The sequence below is a fragment of the Aphelocoma coerulescens genome, chromosome 18 (genome assembly GCF_041296385.1).
Source record: "Aphelocoma coerulescens isolate FSJ_1873_10779 chromosome 18, UR_Acoe_1.0, whole genome shotgun sequence".
Taxonomy (NCBI): Eukaryota; Metazoa; Chordata; class Aves; order Passeriformes; family Corvidae; genus Aphelocoma; species Aphelocoma coerulescens.
In genome coordinates this window covers 4204940-4219372 of record NC_091031.1, presented here as the reverse complement: position 1 = coordinate 4219372, position 14433 = coordinate 4204940, and the positions used below count along the sequence as shown (strand labels likewise).

The window sequence follows — 14433 nt, the reverse complement described above, 5'->3', positions numbered from 1 at the left end:
ATTAATAATTAACAACCAAGCCTGAAGACAGAGGAGGCCAAGTCCAGGTTTTCTTATTACACTGTTTCCTTGATATGCTTTTATTGAAGTCTTTGTTGTTTCTCTAAGCTCTGCCAGAGATCTGAGCTGCAGAATTTCAGTGAGCCTGAGGCACAGAAAGTAGCATTGAAAAAGCACAGTAGGGCTCGAATGCACTGAGAAGTTGCCTGACAAGTGACAGATCTAAATGTAATATCCCTTCAGGTTTGTGTGCAGCATTACTTTGTTTTCCTTGTCTCTTTTCCAGAACTGGTCAGGAATGAAGTGCCAATTCAAACTGCTGCGCATGGCTGTTGCCTTGATCTGTAGTAAGTACCATACAATGCTTGGCACACATGCAGCCAGTCCTGTTTTGTTTGTCCTTGTCATAATAGTTCAAGCTGACTCGGAGGGTTTGACTTAGCAGCAGTTTTGGTAGGAACTTGCATCTGGACCTTCCGGCAGCAGGAACCACATTGCTCTCCACTGCAGATTTTGGCTTTCAACACAAGTATTTGGAAATAAGGATTTGTCATTAGCTAGCATCTATAGCTTGTGGTGTTTGTGAAAGAATTGGACTTAAGCATCTTCTCTTTGCAGTCTCAAACATGCAGTGCTTTCATAATGATAATACTTGGGTTTCCTAGAGCACGTCCTATCTGGGATGGTGGAAGCATTATACGCACACTGATGAATTCATCCAGCCATACCACCGGGGGGCACAATAAGGGAAACCAAACCATGTATTCATCACAGACAACTGTCTTCAAATTCTAACTCATTTTTGTTATGGTTTTGGTATAAATTTCAGGAGGCAAATACTCCCCAACCTATCTACACTCCCACAAACCCAGATCCCTTTCCCGCCACTGGAGAGACCTCGTGTCTGTGTGCCACAGCCCTGACACAGCTACAGCTTCCCTGTGCTCACCATACAAGGCAACTTCTCCCTCTCCATCTCCTCAGGAATGCACTGCTGTCTGCAACATGGACTTAAGAAGGGATAACCTAGACAATTAATTTATTTTTTATTCTTTGTTCCAGTGAGCTTTGAATTTGGAAGAGCTGTGTGGCTGCGATTCCACCCCTCTGCTTACCCGCCATGCCCTCACCCCAGCTTCATGGCTCACCTGGGAGGGGTGATGGTTGGAATCACCCTTGGTGTCATCATCCTGAGGAACTATGAGCAGAGACTCCAAGATCAGACTTTATGGTGGATCTTCCTTTCTATTTACATCATTTTTGTCTTGTTTGCCATCTTCTGGAATATTTTTGCCTACAGTCTGTTGGATCTAAAGCTACCTCCCCCTCCTTGAAAACATGGGACAGAAAACTGGAGAGCAGAAGTCATCTGTCAGCTGTGTTAAATGAATGAAGATGAAGAATCTATTTTTGTATTTAACTTAGGGGAGGATGATTCTTCTGAACACACAAGTGTGCTGAAGGAAGTGCTTAAAGATCTCATTAAAGAATGGGCTGATCAGTTTGTTCACAAATTCAACAGGTTCTGTAACTCTGGCTGGCCATGCCCTGCAGTTTCTGCCCTGCACCTGGGCACTGACTGCTTGGGTTGTTAGCACACATCAATATTTTCTATGAGATATTTGTATTTTCAAATACAAATATCAGTGCTGGAATTATGACCAATTGCTGAGTGAATTTCCTCAATGTTACTGAACACTAAAAGGGAAAAAGAGCAGCCATTTACTAATTAGAGACTCACATGGTACTCACAAGGCAGCTTGAGTCTGGCTTCTTTGGACACATCTGACTGTTCAGCTGTACCAGTGCCACTGTCTAATTACTTGAATGGTTCCTAAGATGTTTTAGCCTATGGTGAAACTTGTCTTGCACAACTTTAAAAGGAATCAGCAGAACTTGATCACACAAAGTGATGGAGACTGGTCTTCAACTACAGGTCAAATGAAGTTGCACTATAAACATTGGGAATCTTAGTGTTGTGGACACCCAGCCAGAGGTGACTTTTACTGTGCATGTTTAACTTGATTTTAATTAACTATTCCCCCCCCCTCCCCAGCCTACTGTGTCTAGAGGGTGTGGATGGGTTGGTTTGTTTTTTTGGGTTTTTTTTTTCTTTTGAGGGATGAAGAAAAGGAGGGCAAATGTTCATTTGTGGTTTTATCAGATGACAATCAGGTGCTGTTTTCTTCTCACTTTTTTTCTGGCCACACTGACCGAACACTTGGCCTGCAGTGAGCTCCTAGCAAGGATCTCAACTCTTCCAGCATGTTCTTTGTAGGAAAGTGGGACCATGATCACCTCCAGCAGCCCAGGGTAGGAACTATCCAGTCTTTAGAGCCATACAGTCCATTTGGGGTCTAGTCCACTGAAGGCAGTGGAGTTAAATCAGTTTGTATGTAGCACTGGTTTCCCACTGAAGTGGAAAGGGTGTTATTTGCTAGTGATCATTGTGAAATGGTTAAAACTGGTTTTAAGATGACTGCTAAATTTTGAGGGTGCCTCTTCCTGAAGCAATGGATGTTCAGGAGCTCCAAACAACAGTTAGTTGAAATGATGCCTTTTTCTTTAATGCTGTTCAAGCCCAGATTCAGGCAATCTGTAACTGGGCTATGGCACAGTCCATACAGTTGCCTGCACGGACCTGGGAACCACATGGCGACATCGGTAGCACAAGCAGTGCTTATAGGTACTCTTCTCTGTAAGGTTCTTATTTTGCTTGTCCCTTTAGAGAGCTGCCAAATTACAGCCCAGGAATGTGGGTGCCCTCCTTTTCTCTCCCCTTTACCCACCTATTCGGTTGTCTGGATAAAGCAGCCATAAGACTCTCTCCAGACAAGCTCCTCCCTTCCTTTTTTCTCTTTCTTGTTGGTGCCCAGGCACCAGCCACCAGAGCCTTTCACAGCATATCCCATGGGTACTATAGCAGTTGTGTTTGCTCTGTAGAAAAATGTCTCTGTCTTGGGGGCATTATTCTCTCAGCTGTGCTATCCATGCTGCCAGATGATACCACAAGCTAGTAGGAGCCTGTCCTAGATGGGATATCCATAAGTGCTTATCAGCTGCCCCCTTCTTTGCCTCTTATGGAAAAATATCTCTGGGTTGAGGGGTGAAGTTCACTCCCACAGGATGCACTAGTAAAAGTTCTCTTGCTTCAGAAGGAGGGGGGAGAAAATAAGTGTTTCTACAGCCTGGAATAAGCCTTAGCTGCAAAAGAAACAATTTTTGCCACCTTTGTGCACAGAAATGGGATTTCTGAGGATGACTGCACTTTTGTTGTTCTGCATGGCCAGTACATTGCTCATGGGCCCTCATCGAGGACCAAGAGGAAGGGATATGGGCCAGAGCTCTGTTCATTTTGAAGAAGGGACTGGTTCCCTGTGCCATTTTACCTCTGCAGTTTTGGTCCAGATCACAGCCGTCACAAAAGTTCCCATATATTGTAGCAGGTGCTGGCCCAGTGAGTGTCATAGCCATAGATCCCCCTGGGAGCAGCAGGCAGGAAGGAGAGCAGAAGCTAGCAGAGTTCTGACATGGTAACAAGTAAGGAGGACATTTCTTCCCTCACCTATTGCTAAGTCTTTGTCATTACAAATGTCTTGAAAACAGAGGTGACCAGGAATGAGAGTTCCCCTTAAGTTTTAGGAGAGCTTTTAAAATTTTGACAGAAAATTTCAATTGCAAAACAACCCCAGATTATTTTGCCTATAATTTACCAGAGTGCAATATGCACCAATTGACTTCTATTTTTGGCTTCTCAGCTGAAATCTACTTAGTGCCTATAAGCTGCTCCCCAGCAGAGGTTTCCATGCCTGTCAGTGTGTGCTCTGAGGTGAAGCAGCAAGGTACAAGTTGAAGAGCCACCAGTTTCTTGATCAGCTTGATCATGGCAAACACGTCTTTGCTCAGCTCAGGAGCAGGAAGGAGCTGAACAGAGGAATCCAGACAGCCTTCCTTGGTCCTTGTTCCATAGATGAATGTAGTTTACATGAACTGGTTGAAAACAGCTCTGAAGATGATCTTATGATTTGTTCTTTTAAACTGTTGTTCATCTTTCTGACTTCCATTCTGTTTCCCCATACCCTGCCTGAACAAGTCTACAAACAACCCTGGGGATCAGAAAGGCCAGACTTTAAGGCAGTGTTAGATTTATTGTAGGTGAAAGAATGCAACCCTCTCACAGTCCTGCTCATCAGAGCTGAAATCTCTCCCCATACATGGAGCAGTTTGTGCACAGAGCCTGTTGTCTGCTAAGAATCAACCAACTCATGGAGCCAGAAGCAGCACGAGGTGCTTAAGCTTTTAAATTATTTTTTTAATCATTAAAATTACAGTGTGAAAACTTGCTATGTTTTTACAGAGTATCATGAATTCCAGTTATGTTATTTTCTAACACACCCATGAGTGCCACAGTGCTGCAGCACCACAGACCTAACAGCAGCCAGGCTTTTCTGTTACCTCCAGATGTCCTTGAAGCTGCTGGCTTATGTTGGAGATGTAATATTCTCCATCCTACTCATTCGTGGTTCCAACCTGTCACAGTCAGTAGTGTGTTCCTGAAGGAGCATCCACCAAGCGACTGGTTTCAGTGATTAGTTGTGGTTTTATTTCAGCTACTGCCAGGATTTTCCATCAGTCGGATAAAACATGAATCTATTGAACCTTATGACTGTGCAGTGCTAGAGCAGAGGGCAAGGACTGTCACCAGTGTACAGGTTTGAACAGTGCACTTCGGAGCAAGTTATTTTATGCTGTGTCCTTGAGTGAGGACACAACACCTGGGGGAGAAAAAAAAAAAAAAAAAGCAGCCGTTTGTGTGGTGGATTTGACTTGCAGTGAGTTCATTACAGCAGTGGTCCGGGAGGATTAGGGGCAGTGCGGCAGGCGGGGAGCCGGCGGTGCTGGATGCGGAGCTGCCAGGGACACCTGCCGGCGCCGGGCAGTAGCACCGGCCCGGCTCCGGCCGCCTCCCGGAGACGGGCGGGACAAGTGGCTGCGACAGCCGTGAGGAAGAGGAGAAAAGTGGAGAACCAGACAGATCAAAGTCCACGGGGACCGCAAATGGCACCTTTTATTCCTAGATGCTTGGAAACAGGTAAAGATTAGTTTTACACACAGCGGTAATAACATAGGAGGGAGGAGGGAGAGAGTTGTCATGCAGTGATGGGAAAGGAGGTTACCAGAAACAATCTCTGAGTGAGTTGTAGCAGTCATAAAAATGCTGATGAATTTACTTTTGCTGAGTTTTTAAGACAACATCTTGTGTCACTGTTTCCCTGTCAGTTGATGAGGAATCTTAGCACTTACGTGGCGTATTGTGGTTTTTCACTACTTGCTCCTTTGGCAGTGGGAAGTATGTTATCAACAGGGAAGGGGGAAGCTAGAGAAGCTGTTACTAGAAATAAAGCTCAGGGATTCTTTACCCCAACACCTTGCTCCTTCTGATGGATTATACTGCCCATGTGTTTTAGATCAGATTGGGCCCTTTGAGTGTGAACAGGGCTATGAAGGATGGAATCTGACATGTTCAGAGCTTGTACTAACATGACAGCTGACTGCTGACCTCACAAGGCAGCTGCTGTTCTGTGCCAATATTTAGTCTCACAGGATCGTGGGTAGGACTTTCACACATTCTTCATTGAGTAAAGAGCTCAAAGTCTGTTCGCATAAATTCAAGCTCAGCCCAGTTGCTTTGGAACACCCATCCACTGGCTTTGCCTGAAGTGGAACTGGAGAATGTGAACATGGCAGTTCAACACCAGCCACCTCTGGGGGCAAGCTGGGACTAGAGAACCCAGACCAGCACCTCTGAGTGTTGCTGCTTCCCTGCTCCTCTTACAGTGGTGGCTGCTCTGCAGTGCTTTGTGTGGTAGAACTCAAAGATTCCTTCTCTAATCACGGATGCCAAGAGCTGGTTATAAAGGACTACAGTGCATTTTGCAGCTCTGTAAAAAAGAATCACACTTAAGACAGAAACCAAGCTTATTTAAAGGTAAATGTATTTTAATCACTGGCTTTTAATTGGAAAAGCTTTCTAATGAGGTATTTCTGAAATGCCAGTAGGAGTACAGAAAATTTATGGTTCGGGGTACTTTACAACACAGAGCACAAAATACTTTCTATGATTTAAGTAGCTAAAGTACCTTATTTTTAGTGAGCTTGATAGACACATTGTCACTGATTCTCTCCTGACTCCCACAGTGTCTGTTCAGTTTGCAAATAAAGCCAGATTTATGCAGCTTTTCTTTTAGTTACATTTCTAATGCTAACAACACTTCCAAGTGTTAAACACAAAGCCCTAAACTATGTAATTTTCTGCCTTAAAATACTGAACAAATGGTACTTTCCCTGTGAAGGGCTAGTAAAACAAAATGATATTTGCAAGGTAAGATGCTATTGTATGTTTCCAAATATTTTTGTATTGTGTACATTCTGTATATTTCTGTTGTGAAAATATTATTTGAGCGCAGAATCCATTAAATTTGGTGGTGGTTTTTTTGTTGTTGGTTTTTTTCTGTTTAATTTTTTTATTTTTTTTGTAATAAAATTGAGTTGTTCTATATCACATACCAAAAAACCAACCAAGAAAGAACTTTCAAGGACAGTTTTATAAGTTTGTGTACAGTTAACACAGTATTTAACAAAAGAGCCCTTGGTTTGGAGCTCTGCCATCATAATCTTCTAATAATGATATTGGTAACTCAATTTTTATGTCTGTCTAACAGATAAAGGGGAGAGTGAACTACAGCTTCATTTCTCTCCATGAGATCTAATGAGCATGCAGAAATAGCTTGGAACTTGTATGGAAATTCAGGTGTTGTCCCACCTTTTGGCAACTGTCCCTTCAGTGCAGTTGTGACCTCAGAACTGCAGGGAAGTTGACGACCAAGTACATTTGAGTAAATTTTTGTACTGGGGAGGAGGGTTGTGCTCTTTTAACGTCAGGCTCTACTGAATGTTTTCAAATCTCAGAGCCAACACCCATCTCTTGAATCAAGAGTGGAAACAACATATCCAGAAAGTTCTGCAGTAAACCTCCAACTGGTTAAAATAAAAATCCTTCTACCAATGTGCAAGGGGGAGGTTTATTTTGAAAAATAAGTTGTGTTTTTGTTGGGAAACACTGGGTTAAAGTGTAATTTATAGGAATGAAGATGTATGTAGGAGCAGTTCCTGTCAGATGTGCTACTTCCAAGGGAGGCAGATCACTGCTACCATGTGTAGGACTCAGCTCTTGCTGTCAGTTCTCTGCACTGAACTGAGCTTTCCGAGACACTCAGATCTATTAATTAGCTGAGGACTTTCAGCAAGAAGGTAAGGTGGGTTTTGTCAGTTTTTGTCAATTAATACAAAGTATTATTGCCTACTAGTACCCTACATTTTTCTTGCTACCTGTTTTTCACATCCAATTTATTTAAGCACTGAGCTCACTCTTGTGTCCTGATCAGCCAAAAAACTGAACAATCAGTGCTCCAACTTTGCTAGAAATGTACAGGAGCAACAAAGGGTGACATGTTTTACTGAGTGGTGCTCACTCATGAAAAAAAACACTTGTTACTTCTCAGAGCTCCTGCAAATGATTGAATGAGGAGTTTGTTTTCTTTCACACTACTTTTCTTTTCTTGTTTGACCTGCCCAAATACACCACCGTCTGTCACCTTGGCTAATACCACACTTGCAGCTCCTCTGCATTGAGGGATAAAGGGTTTTAAACAGGAGACGTCAAGGACCACACTCACTGACAATTTATAGGTACACTGTTGTGGTTTTGAATGTGTTTTATTGTCATCCTTATTATAGGTTCAACGTGATGGTGTCACAGAAAAGCAGCAACTTCTGCCATCACAGTACAGAGCATCGGCACAAGTCACACTGAACCACGTTAGTTACAGTCACTGTTTCAGGGGGAGTTGTTCAAACACCCTCTGCTGCAAAGGGAACCACCAGGGAATTTTGATTGTATCAGGTTTACAGAAATCATCCTCTTTCTGAGGTTACTCAGAGACTTCGTGAGCTTTTATTCCAGCTGTAGATAAAGATTTCCTTCAGGTATTCTGCTGCTTATGTGTCCCATGATGTGGGTTAGAATTCATTGCTGAAATACAGAGAAATGTTTTAAAGTATGAGTAATTAAGTTGGGAAGTTAATTTCCTTCAAATTCTGAAGAGGTCTTATTATTAGACGTGGAAACTTTTTTGTTTCTTCATGATTGAAAAACATACAGTAATTTACAGTTATGCAAAACTGTAATAGAAGAACATACAAAGAAGGTCTTGATCACACTTCAGACTAAGGAAGAAGGGGGTACATCAAAGAGCCTGGGAGTTTCAGATAGCTGTTGTGTGTATGTATGCATACATACAGGCACATACAAACTGATCACTGCAATGGTTCAGTCTTAAGGCAGCTCTGTTCCGTACCAATTAACAACTTGTTTATCCAGTGGCAGCAGAACAAACCACTAGTTTGAAAGCAGAAACCAGCTATGGACTTGTTACCTAGGTTCTCTTATCTCAACTAATATGATTAATTCATTTATTATCTAGATCTATCCAGATGTTTGTGCTTCTTTATTAAAACACAGTAGCCAGATAGAAATTATTTTTAAAATACTTAAAATATTTAAAACAGTGAAATGCTTGCCAGGTAAGGGATTGGGGTTTGGTTTTGCAATGACTGTAAAAATCAAATGTCATTATTTCCTCAGAACAGGAGCAAGTCAGCTAGAGAATCTGAAAACTCTGCAGGAGTTTATATTATCTGATATTTACACATTTAAAAAGCTCATACTGCTTTGTCTAAAAACAAGAAAAGGCAGGTGAAACTGCAACTAAGGTTTCAGTTGGGCAATACTTTTAAATATAAATTAAAAATCCTGCAATAGCTGCACAGAAGAAATTATTTATACGTAAAATAATTTTAAGCCACTGATGTTTCCCTCATGAATTCCTCCAGGACAGTCACTACGTTCCTGGCTTCTGGCATTTCTGCATGTTCTACTTTCACAATCTTCAGCAGGATGTCTCCACTGCCACAGTTCTTCAGGAACAGGTAGCACTTGAACAAGGCATAGTGGTTCATTTCAGCCTGGCGGATAAACCTCTTCAGGTTGTTAATGTCCTGGATAGCCTGAGGAAAGAGTAACAGAGCATTTTCTTATCCTCCTACATGGAGGATAAGAAAATTTTTAATATCATTTAAAATAATTTATTTTCCACTGTTGTGGAAAATAAAGGACAAATAGCATGAGAAGCAAAAGCATTTCCAATAGAAATTTTGTATTACTACTTAAGAGTAATGTAAGAACTGAATATTGTCTTGGATGCATATTATAGCTTTTACTGTAATGATGCAAAATATGTGGATACAACGTGATGTGTCCAACTTGTAGCAAGAATTCTCATGTTATGGCAGCTCACTTAAGAAGTGTTAACTACTGAACCCATGGTACCAGTTACATGAGATTGCGTGTGCAAGGCTCAGATTAACAGTATTTTAAGAAAACAAACGACAACAACAAAAAAGGTGGATCTTACTTTAAATTTGAGAAAACACCTTTGGAGCATTCACTGAAGAAACTTTCACACCACTTCACAGCTGTTCTTGTCAACTACAGTAAGCCAGCCCTCAAATTAAGCTTCAGAGTTAATCAGTTAATGATATATAGACATCATAATAATCTAAAACTTTTATTCACTACAAAATAATATTTTGCATATAGTATTTGCTCCCTCAGTAACCCTAATATCTTCTTCAAGTCTTTAATATATATGAACAGGTACCTTCAATTTAAAGTTCTCCAAAATCTGCCGGAAAAGAAATGGATTTGCACCTTCAGCACCATTCACAAAAGCCTGCATCCAATCCTCACAGAATCTGTTGCTTCCTGTTAAATGTTCAGGAACACAGAGAAGAGATGAGAAAAAACAAATGAGCTCAACATAAATATACCGCTGCATTCACCTGGTTTAATCACTCTCACATAACAACTGATAGCAATATACCTGGGCCAGGAAATAAGTCTTAAGGAAAAACAAGATATGTGGGAAAGAAAGGCAAACACAGCTACAGGGATTACACAAGACTGGGTTCCAATTGTTGAACTCCTTTTCCCAACATTTGTCAAAACCACAACAGGAAAAAAAAGTTTTGCAGATTCCCTGAAATGTACAAGTCATACTTTCATGGTCACAAACTAAATGTACTGTGGGTTACCAAGCATTTTCAACCCAGGGTTTCAGTGTGTCTGGTATAACAAACTACTCTGGTACCTCGCAGGACAACAGGTGTTCCTGTTTCCAGCCAGAACCCAAACTTTCTGGGCAGGAGCCTATAAGCTTCTGCATATCCTCAACTGCCTCTAATGTCACAGCTCTCAGCAGCTGATGGATCCAAAGGAGCAACATGAAGTGTGCACAGCTGTAATCTCACCTGCATTATGCAGCTGGGGCTGAGGTCCACTACAATCTATAACCATGGACTTGTGCTGTTCCTCTGTCATGGCAATACACAGAGAGGTCATTGTGCCTTCCTGGACAAGTCCTTGGAGGCTGGCAGCTGCCAGGAACCTGACAAAGAAAGCTCTTGTCAACTGTTTGCTCTTTTACAACTCCTGGACACCAAGGTGACTGTCATACACAGAAGCCAAGTTACTCAAAGGTTCCTTGGTCTCAAAATATTTTTACCTGCTGATGTCCTTTTCTGTTCTTTCATCTGCATTTTTGACTTCTACAGGAGTGTAACTCAGAGCCTTAAACAAAAAAAGAAACAAGAAGGGGGAAAAAAAGGAAAAAGCTGGATGCAACTTCAGTATTAATTTTGTTGATATTGCAGTTCCAAGCAATAAATACATAATGTGGTATTTTAAAAATTGTTCTTGTCAAGGCAGTACTCTGTATTGTAGTCATTGCAGCTGGTTTCACACTTAGAAGACATTCAGCAGTTACATTCTGTAAATTATTCTATCCAGAGCCTCCTCAAACTTGGGGACTAGAGCTAGGATTAGTCTCTTTTCTGTTTCCAGCGAATTACACACGGCACATACACAATGTAACACCGCTTTTCATTCAGAAGAATTATAGCATGGACAGCCTGCTCATGCTGTTTCTAATTTTCTTATTCTAATTTCAGCATGGACACCATTAGGTAATTGTTTTTTTTTTAATTGATAGAAGAAATTGTTATGTGCTTCCTTAGCAATAAGCAGGGGAAAAGTACTTGCTCTGAATTAAAAAAAAAAAACAAAAACCAAAGAAACAAAAAAAACACAATCAAAAAAAGGGGGGGAAAGGGAGTTTTCATTTACTCCTGCTGGGAAAGCAAATACAAGCAAATACATTTTAACCATGCTAGAGTCACTGAGATGCCTTCTGGAGGTTTTTTAGCTACCCAGTTTTAAATACACTTACAGCATGTAGCAGAGAGGCGAGTTTGTCATGGAAGAGCTGCATGACCCTCTGAATAGGGCAGATGGCATCCTCAAACCAGCTCCTCAGGTAGGGGCTAACATAGGTTTCCAAGCTTTTTTGCTGTAGCAAGTTGAAACATTAAAAACTTTAACTACAAATTAGATTTCTATGCAAATAGAAGCTTTATTAATAATCTACTCAACATAAGATATTTGGATGTTGGAGCCTTCTTAACCTCAAACCACAGTGAACTTAAAATAATGAGTTTGACATTTAAAGACTCACTTTATCAGCAATGAAAGGCTTTGCATTTTAAGAAACAGCCAGAACTGTAATATTACGGTATATATTAAGTGAAGGCCATGCAACAACAGATGGGATGACAAAGAGACTTAAAATGCAGAACTTCCACTAGAAAAATGTGACAAGAAACCCACAAATGTCCTTTCTTAACATTCAGAACTGGTAAGAATCGAGGTGGACATTGATAACTTCCTTGCAGACCATTACCTTTTATTAGTTATTCTTCTCTCCAAATTTAACTGTAAGTGACCTTTAAGAGATTTATGACTAACACAAAAAAGTCCCCCCTTTGTTTTTTTCCTTTTGACTTGTGTGGCTGATAGCACCTTAGACATTCATTGTACAATAGTGAGTCAAGTACCTCTCCCAGTGTTTCATACTGGTACTTGAAACACCTATTTTGTCTTTATAGAGTAGATCTTCCAGATTATTTTAGCAATTAATCTGCATAAATATTAATTTTTACAACTTAAAAAAAAAGTTAGGCTTTACCTCCAAATCAAGATTTATCTTCAAATTTTGAATGTATTTGTCCAACTCAAGTCTGAAAGTATCTTCTTAAGGAAAATAAGATGCCTCAGTTAAGACCTGCATTTTTTCCTTTCAGTATATGGCTGTTACTGACATTTTCAGTTACTGGAAGGTGTGCACAAACAAGCTGATTTCAAGTAGAAACAGACAAAATGACAAGATAATTTTTACATCATCTCCCTCTCCATACAGGTTAAGAAAGTTAAAGGTAAGGATATAGTTCCAGACCTTTCTCTGAGCCACCTAAGAAACAAACCACAAATTCTGGAGCATTGATGTCTGATTCCAATGTTGCCATTTCCAGAAGACTTTCTTGTTGGAAACGACAGTAGTAACAACCAACTTTACCTTCTGGTATGCTATAAAAAAAAGAAGAAAAAAGAAAATAATTACATTACTTTCTTCCAGATACGTCACAATAAGTAAATGCAAAAAGCAGACATAGATGATTTCTGAGGTAATTTTAACCACCAGCATTGGTGGCTCCTATGGCCACATGTAGAGCTCTTAGATCTTCTTTCTTCTGTCTGATCAGAGGAGTTTAAAAGGAAATAATCATAAACTATGTAGTATTTTTCAAGTATTCAAACAGTAAATAATTTAAAACAATATTTTTCTCAAAGCTACCTAAAAAAGGAAAGTGCCATTGTGTAAGGCTGTTATTAACGGCAGCAATAGATTGAGAAAATGGAATCAGGATTAAACCTAAGTGCAGCAGCAGGCAGGCAAGATGTGCAGTCCTGCCAGTGTTCCTTACAGCTCTCATTCACCAATTATTTCAAAAATTTACCTCAGCCCCACTGATGCTACATTCCCCATTCCTTCAAACAGGGCTCCTTTAGTAAGACGCTTAGCAATGAAATTGCGCAACTCCGTCTCTGCTTCAGCTGGTAAGTTGGTGTCCAGCAAGGAGAGGCTTTAAAAACCAGAAGAAATCATTACCAAAAGTCAAATGTTTTTGTTTTGTGTCTCTCAACATGTGCAGAACCTGCTTCTAGCACTGGGGTCCCTGCGATCTCTCTCTCTGGTGACAGTTAAGGCAGCTCTGTGACTTTTGGCCCATCATGAGCAGTCAGTGGTTTGCCCACTCACCAGGAGTCGGGAGTTGTGATGTCAGCTCAGGCTGACCTTCCCAGCAGCTACGGACAAGATACTGTCCTCTTTGTTCCTATGTTTCCCAAACTGTAATACAGAGTGTAAGGAAAGATGTCCATTGAAAATTAATAAATTTTTGTTATATGTTACCTACATGAAGAACCAAGTCAATACAGCAATATCAAGTACTAGTAGCAAAGAAAAGAGAGTTCAATATCAAGTACTAGTAGCAAAGAAAAGAGAGTTCAACTCAAGGACGATAGTTTCTGTTGAATGCATTATTTAAGCTCTATATATGTGTCCATTCCCCAGGTATTCCAGAAGTGCCATGGGGACTCCAGAATGCTTTCAGGGGGGGTTATGTTTTAAAAGAACTTAAGAGGACTTAACAATGATTGACAACAATACGGCAAAGACTTCAAATCGGGGTGTTCCCGTGATTGTGCTGTTCTGCCGGTCGGCTTTACCTGAAGTCTTCAGTGGAGGGTGTGTGTGCCACGGCGCCGCCGGCACTGCCATCCCCGTCGGCGGCTCCCTGCTGCGCAGACCTGGAACCCAAGTGATTCCCGGGAGTGAGTTTACAGCCGTGATACGAAACAGGGAACAGGGGCTGCAGCAGTGAAAAGGCACGGCCCGAGGGCGATTAAAAGCAGGAGAGAGGAATCGGTGCATTATGGGAGGGAGAGAATCTCACTGGGGGGAAAGAGAGGGGTGGAGAAATAAAGGGAATTCAGGGAGCTGGAAATGACCGAGGCCTGGGCACGGCCTCCCCGCGGGGGGACCCGGCGCCTCACCTGCGGTAACCATATAGGCCGTGGTAGGTGCAGCCGTGCCGCTCCGGCCGCCGCTCCTCGCCCGTGCCGCCGCCCTCCTCGCTGCTCTCCAGCTCCCGTTCATCGCCGTCCGGCAGCACCGGCAGCATCGCGGCCCCAGCCCCGCCTGTGCAGCGAGGAGCCACCGGGCTGCGCTGCCACCCCGCCGCACCGGGTGTGCCGTGAACCCGCCCCGGGGCCCGGCGCTGGGAGGAGCTTGCGGAGCGTACGGGCCATGTCCTCACGCCACCGAGAGCAGTATGAGGTCCTGCAGAAACGGCTCTGGC

The 14433-nt window shown here is 41.9% G+C and overlaps 2 protein-coding genes across 5 annotated transcripts in view; one reads left to right on the top strand and one right to left on the bottom strand.

Moving 5' to 3' along the window:
* Positions 1–6482, top strand: part of RHBDL3 (rhomboid like 3) — a 65571-nt gene extending 59089 nt beyond the window's left edge. For all 3 annotated transcript variants that reach the window (XM_069032731.1, XM_069032730.1, XM_069032732.1), the window contains 2 exons: positions 287–347; positions 1063–6482. In XM_069032731.1, the coding sequence (XP_068888832.1) occupies positions 287–347; positions 1063–1334 (333 nt within the window). In that variant the 3' untranslated portion in view covers positions 1335–6482. The remainder of the gene's footprint in view (positions 1–286; positions 348–1062) is intronic.
* A 1275-nt stretch (positions 6483–7757) lies between these two features.
* On the bottom strand, positions 7758–14338 carry C18H17orf75 (chromosome 18 C17orf75 homolog). 2 transcript variants are annotated; one of them, XM_069032663.1, is made up of 10 exons: positions 14129–14332; positions 13802–13882; positions 13030–13155; positions 12458–12598; positions 12201–12258; positions 11406–11525; positions 10683–10747; positions 10429–10565; positions 9780–9883; positions 7758–9126 (listed from the first exon to the last, which is right to left on the bottom strand). In XM_069032663.1, the coding sequence occupies exons 1-10, from the start codon at positions 14254–14256 to the stop codon at positions 8917–8919; spliced, it is 1170 nt and encodes a 389-aa protein (XP_068888764.1). In that variant the 5' UTR covers positions 14257–14332; the 3' UTR covers positions 7758–8916. The 2 variants fall into 2 exon arrangements, with proteins under 2 accessions (XP_068888764.1, XP_068888763.1); XM_069032662.1 differs by having other exon boundaries at positions 9009–9161; positions 14129–14338.
* Between the last annotated feature and the right edge of the window lie 95 nt (positions 14339–14433).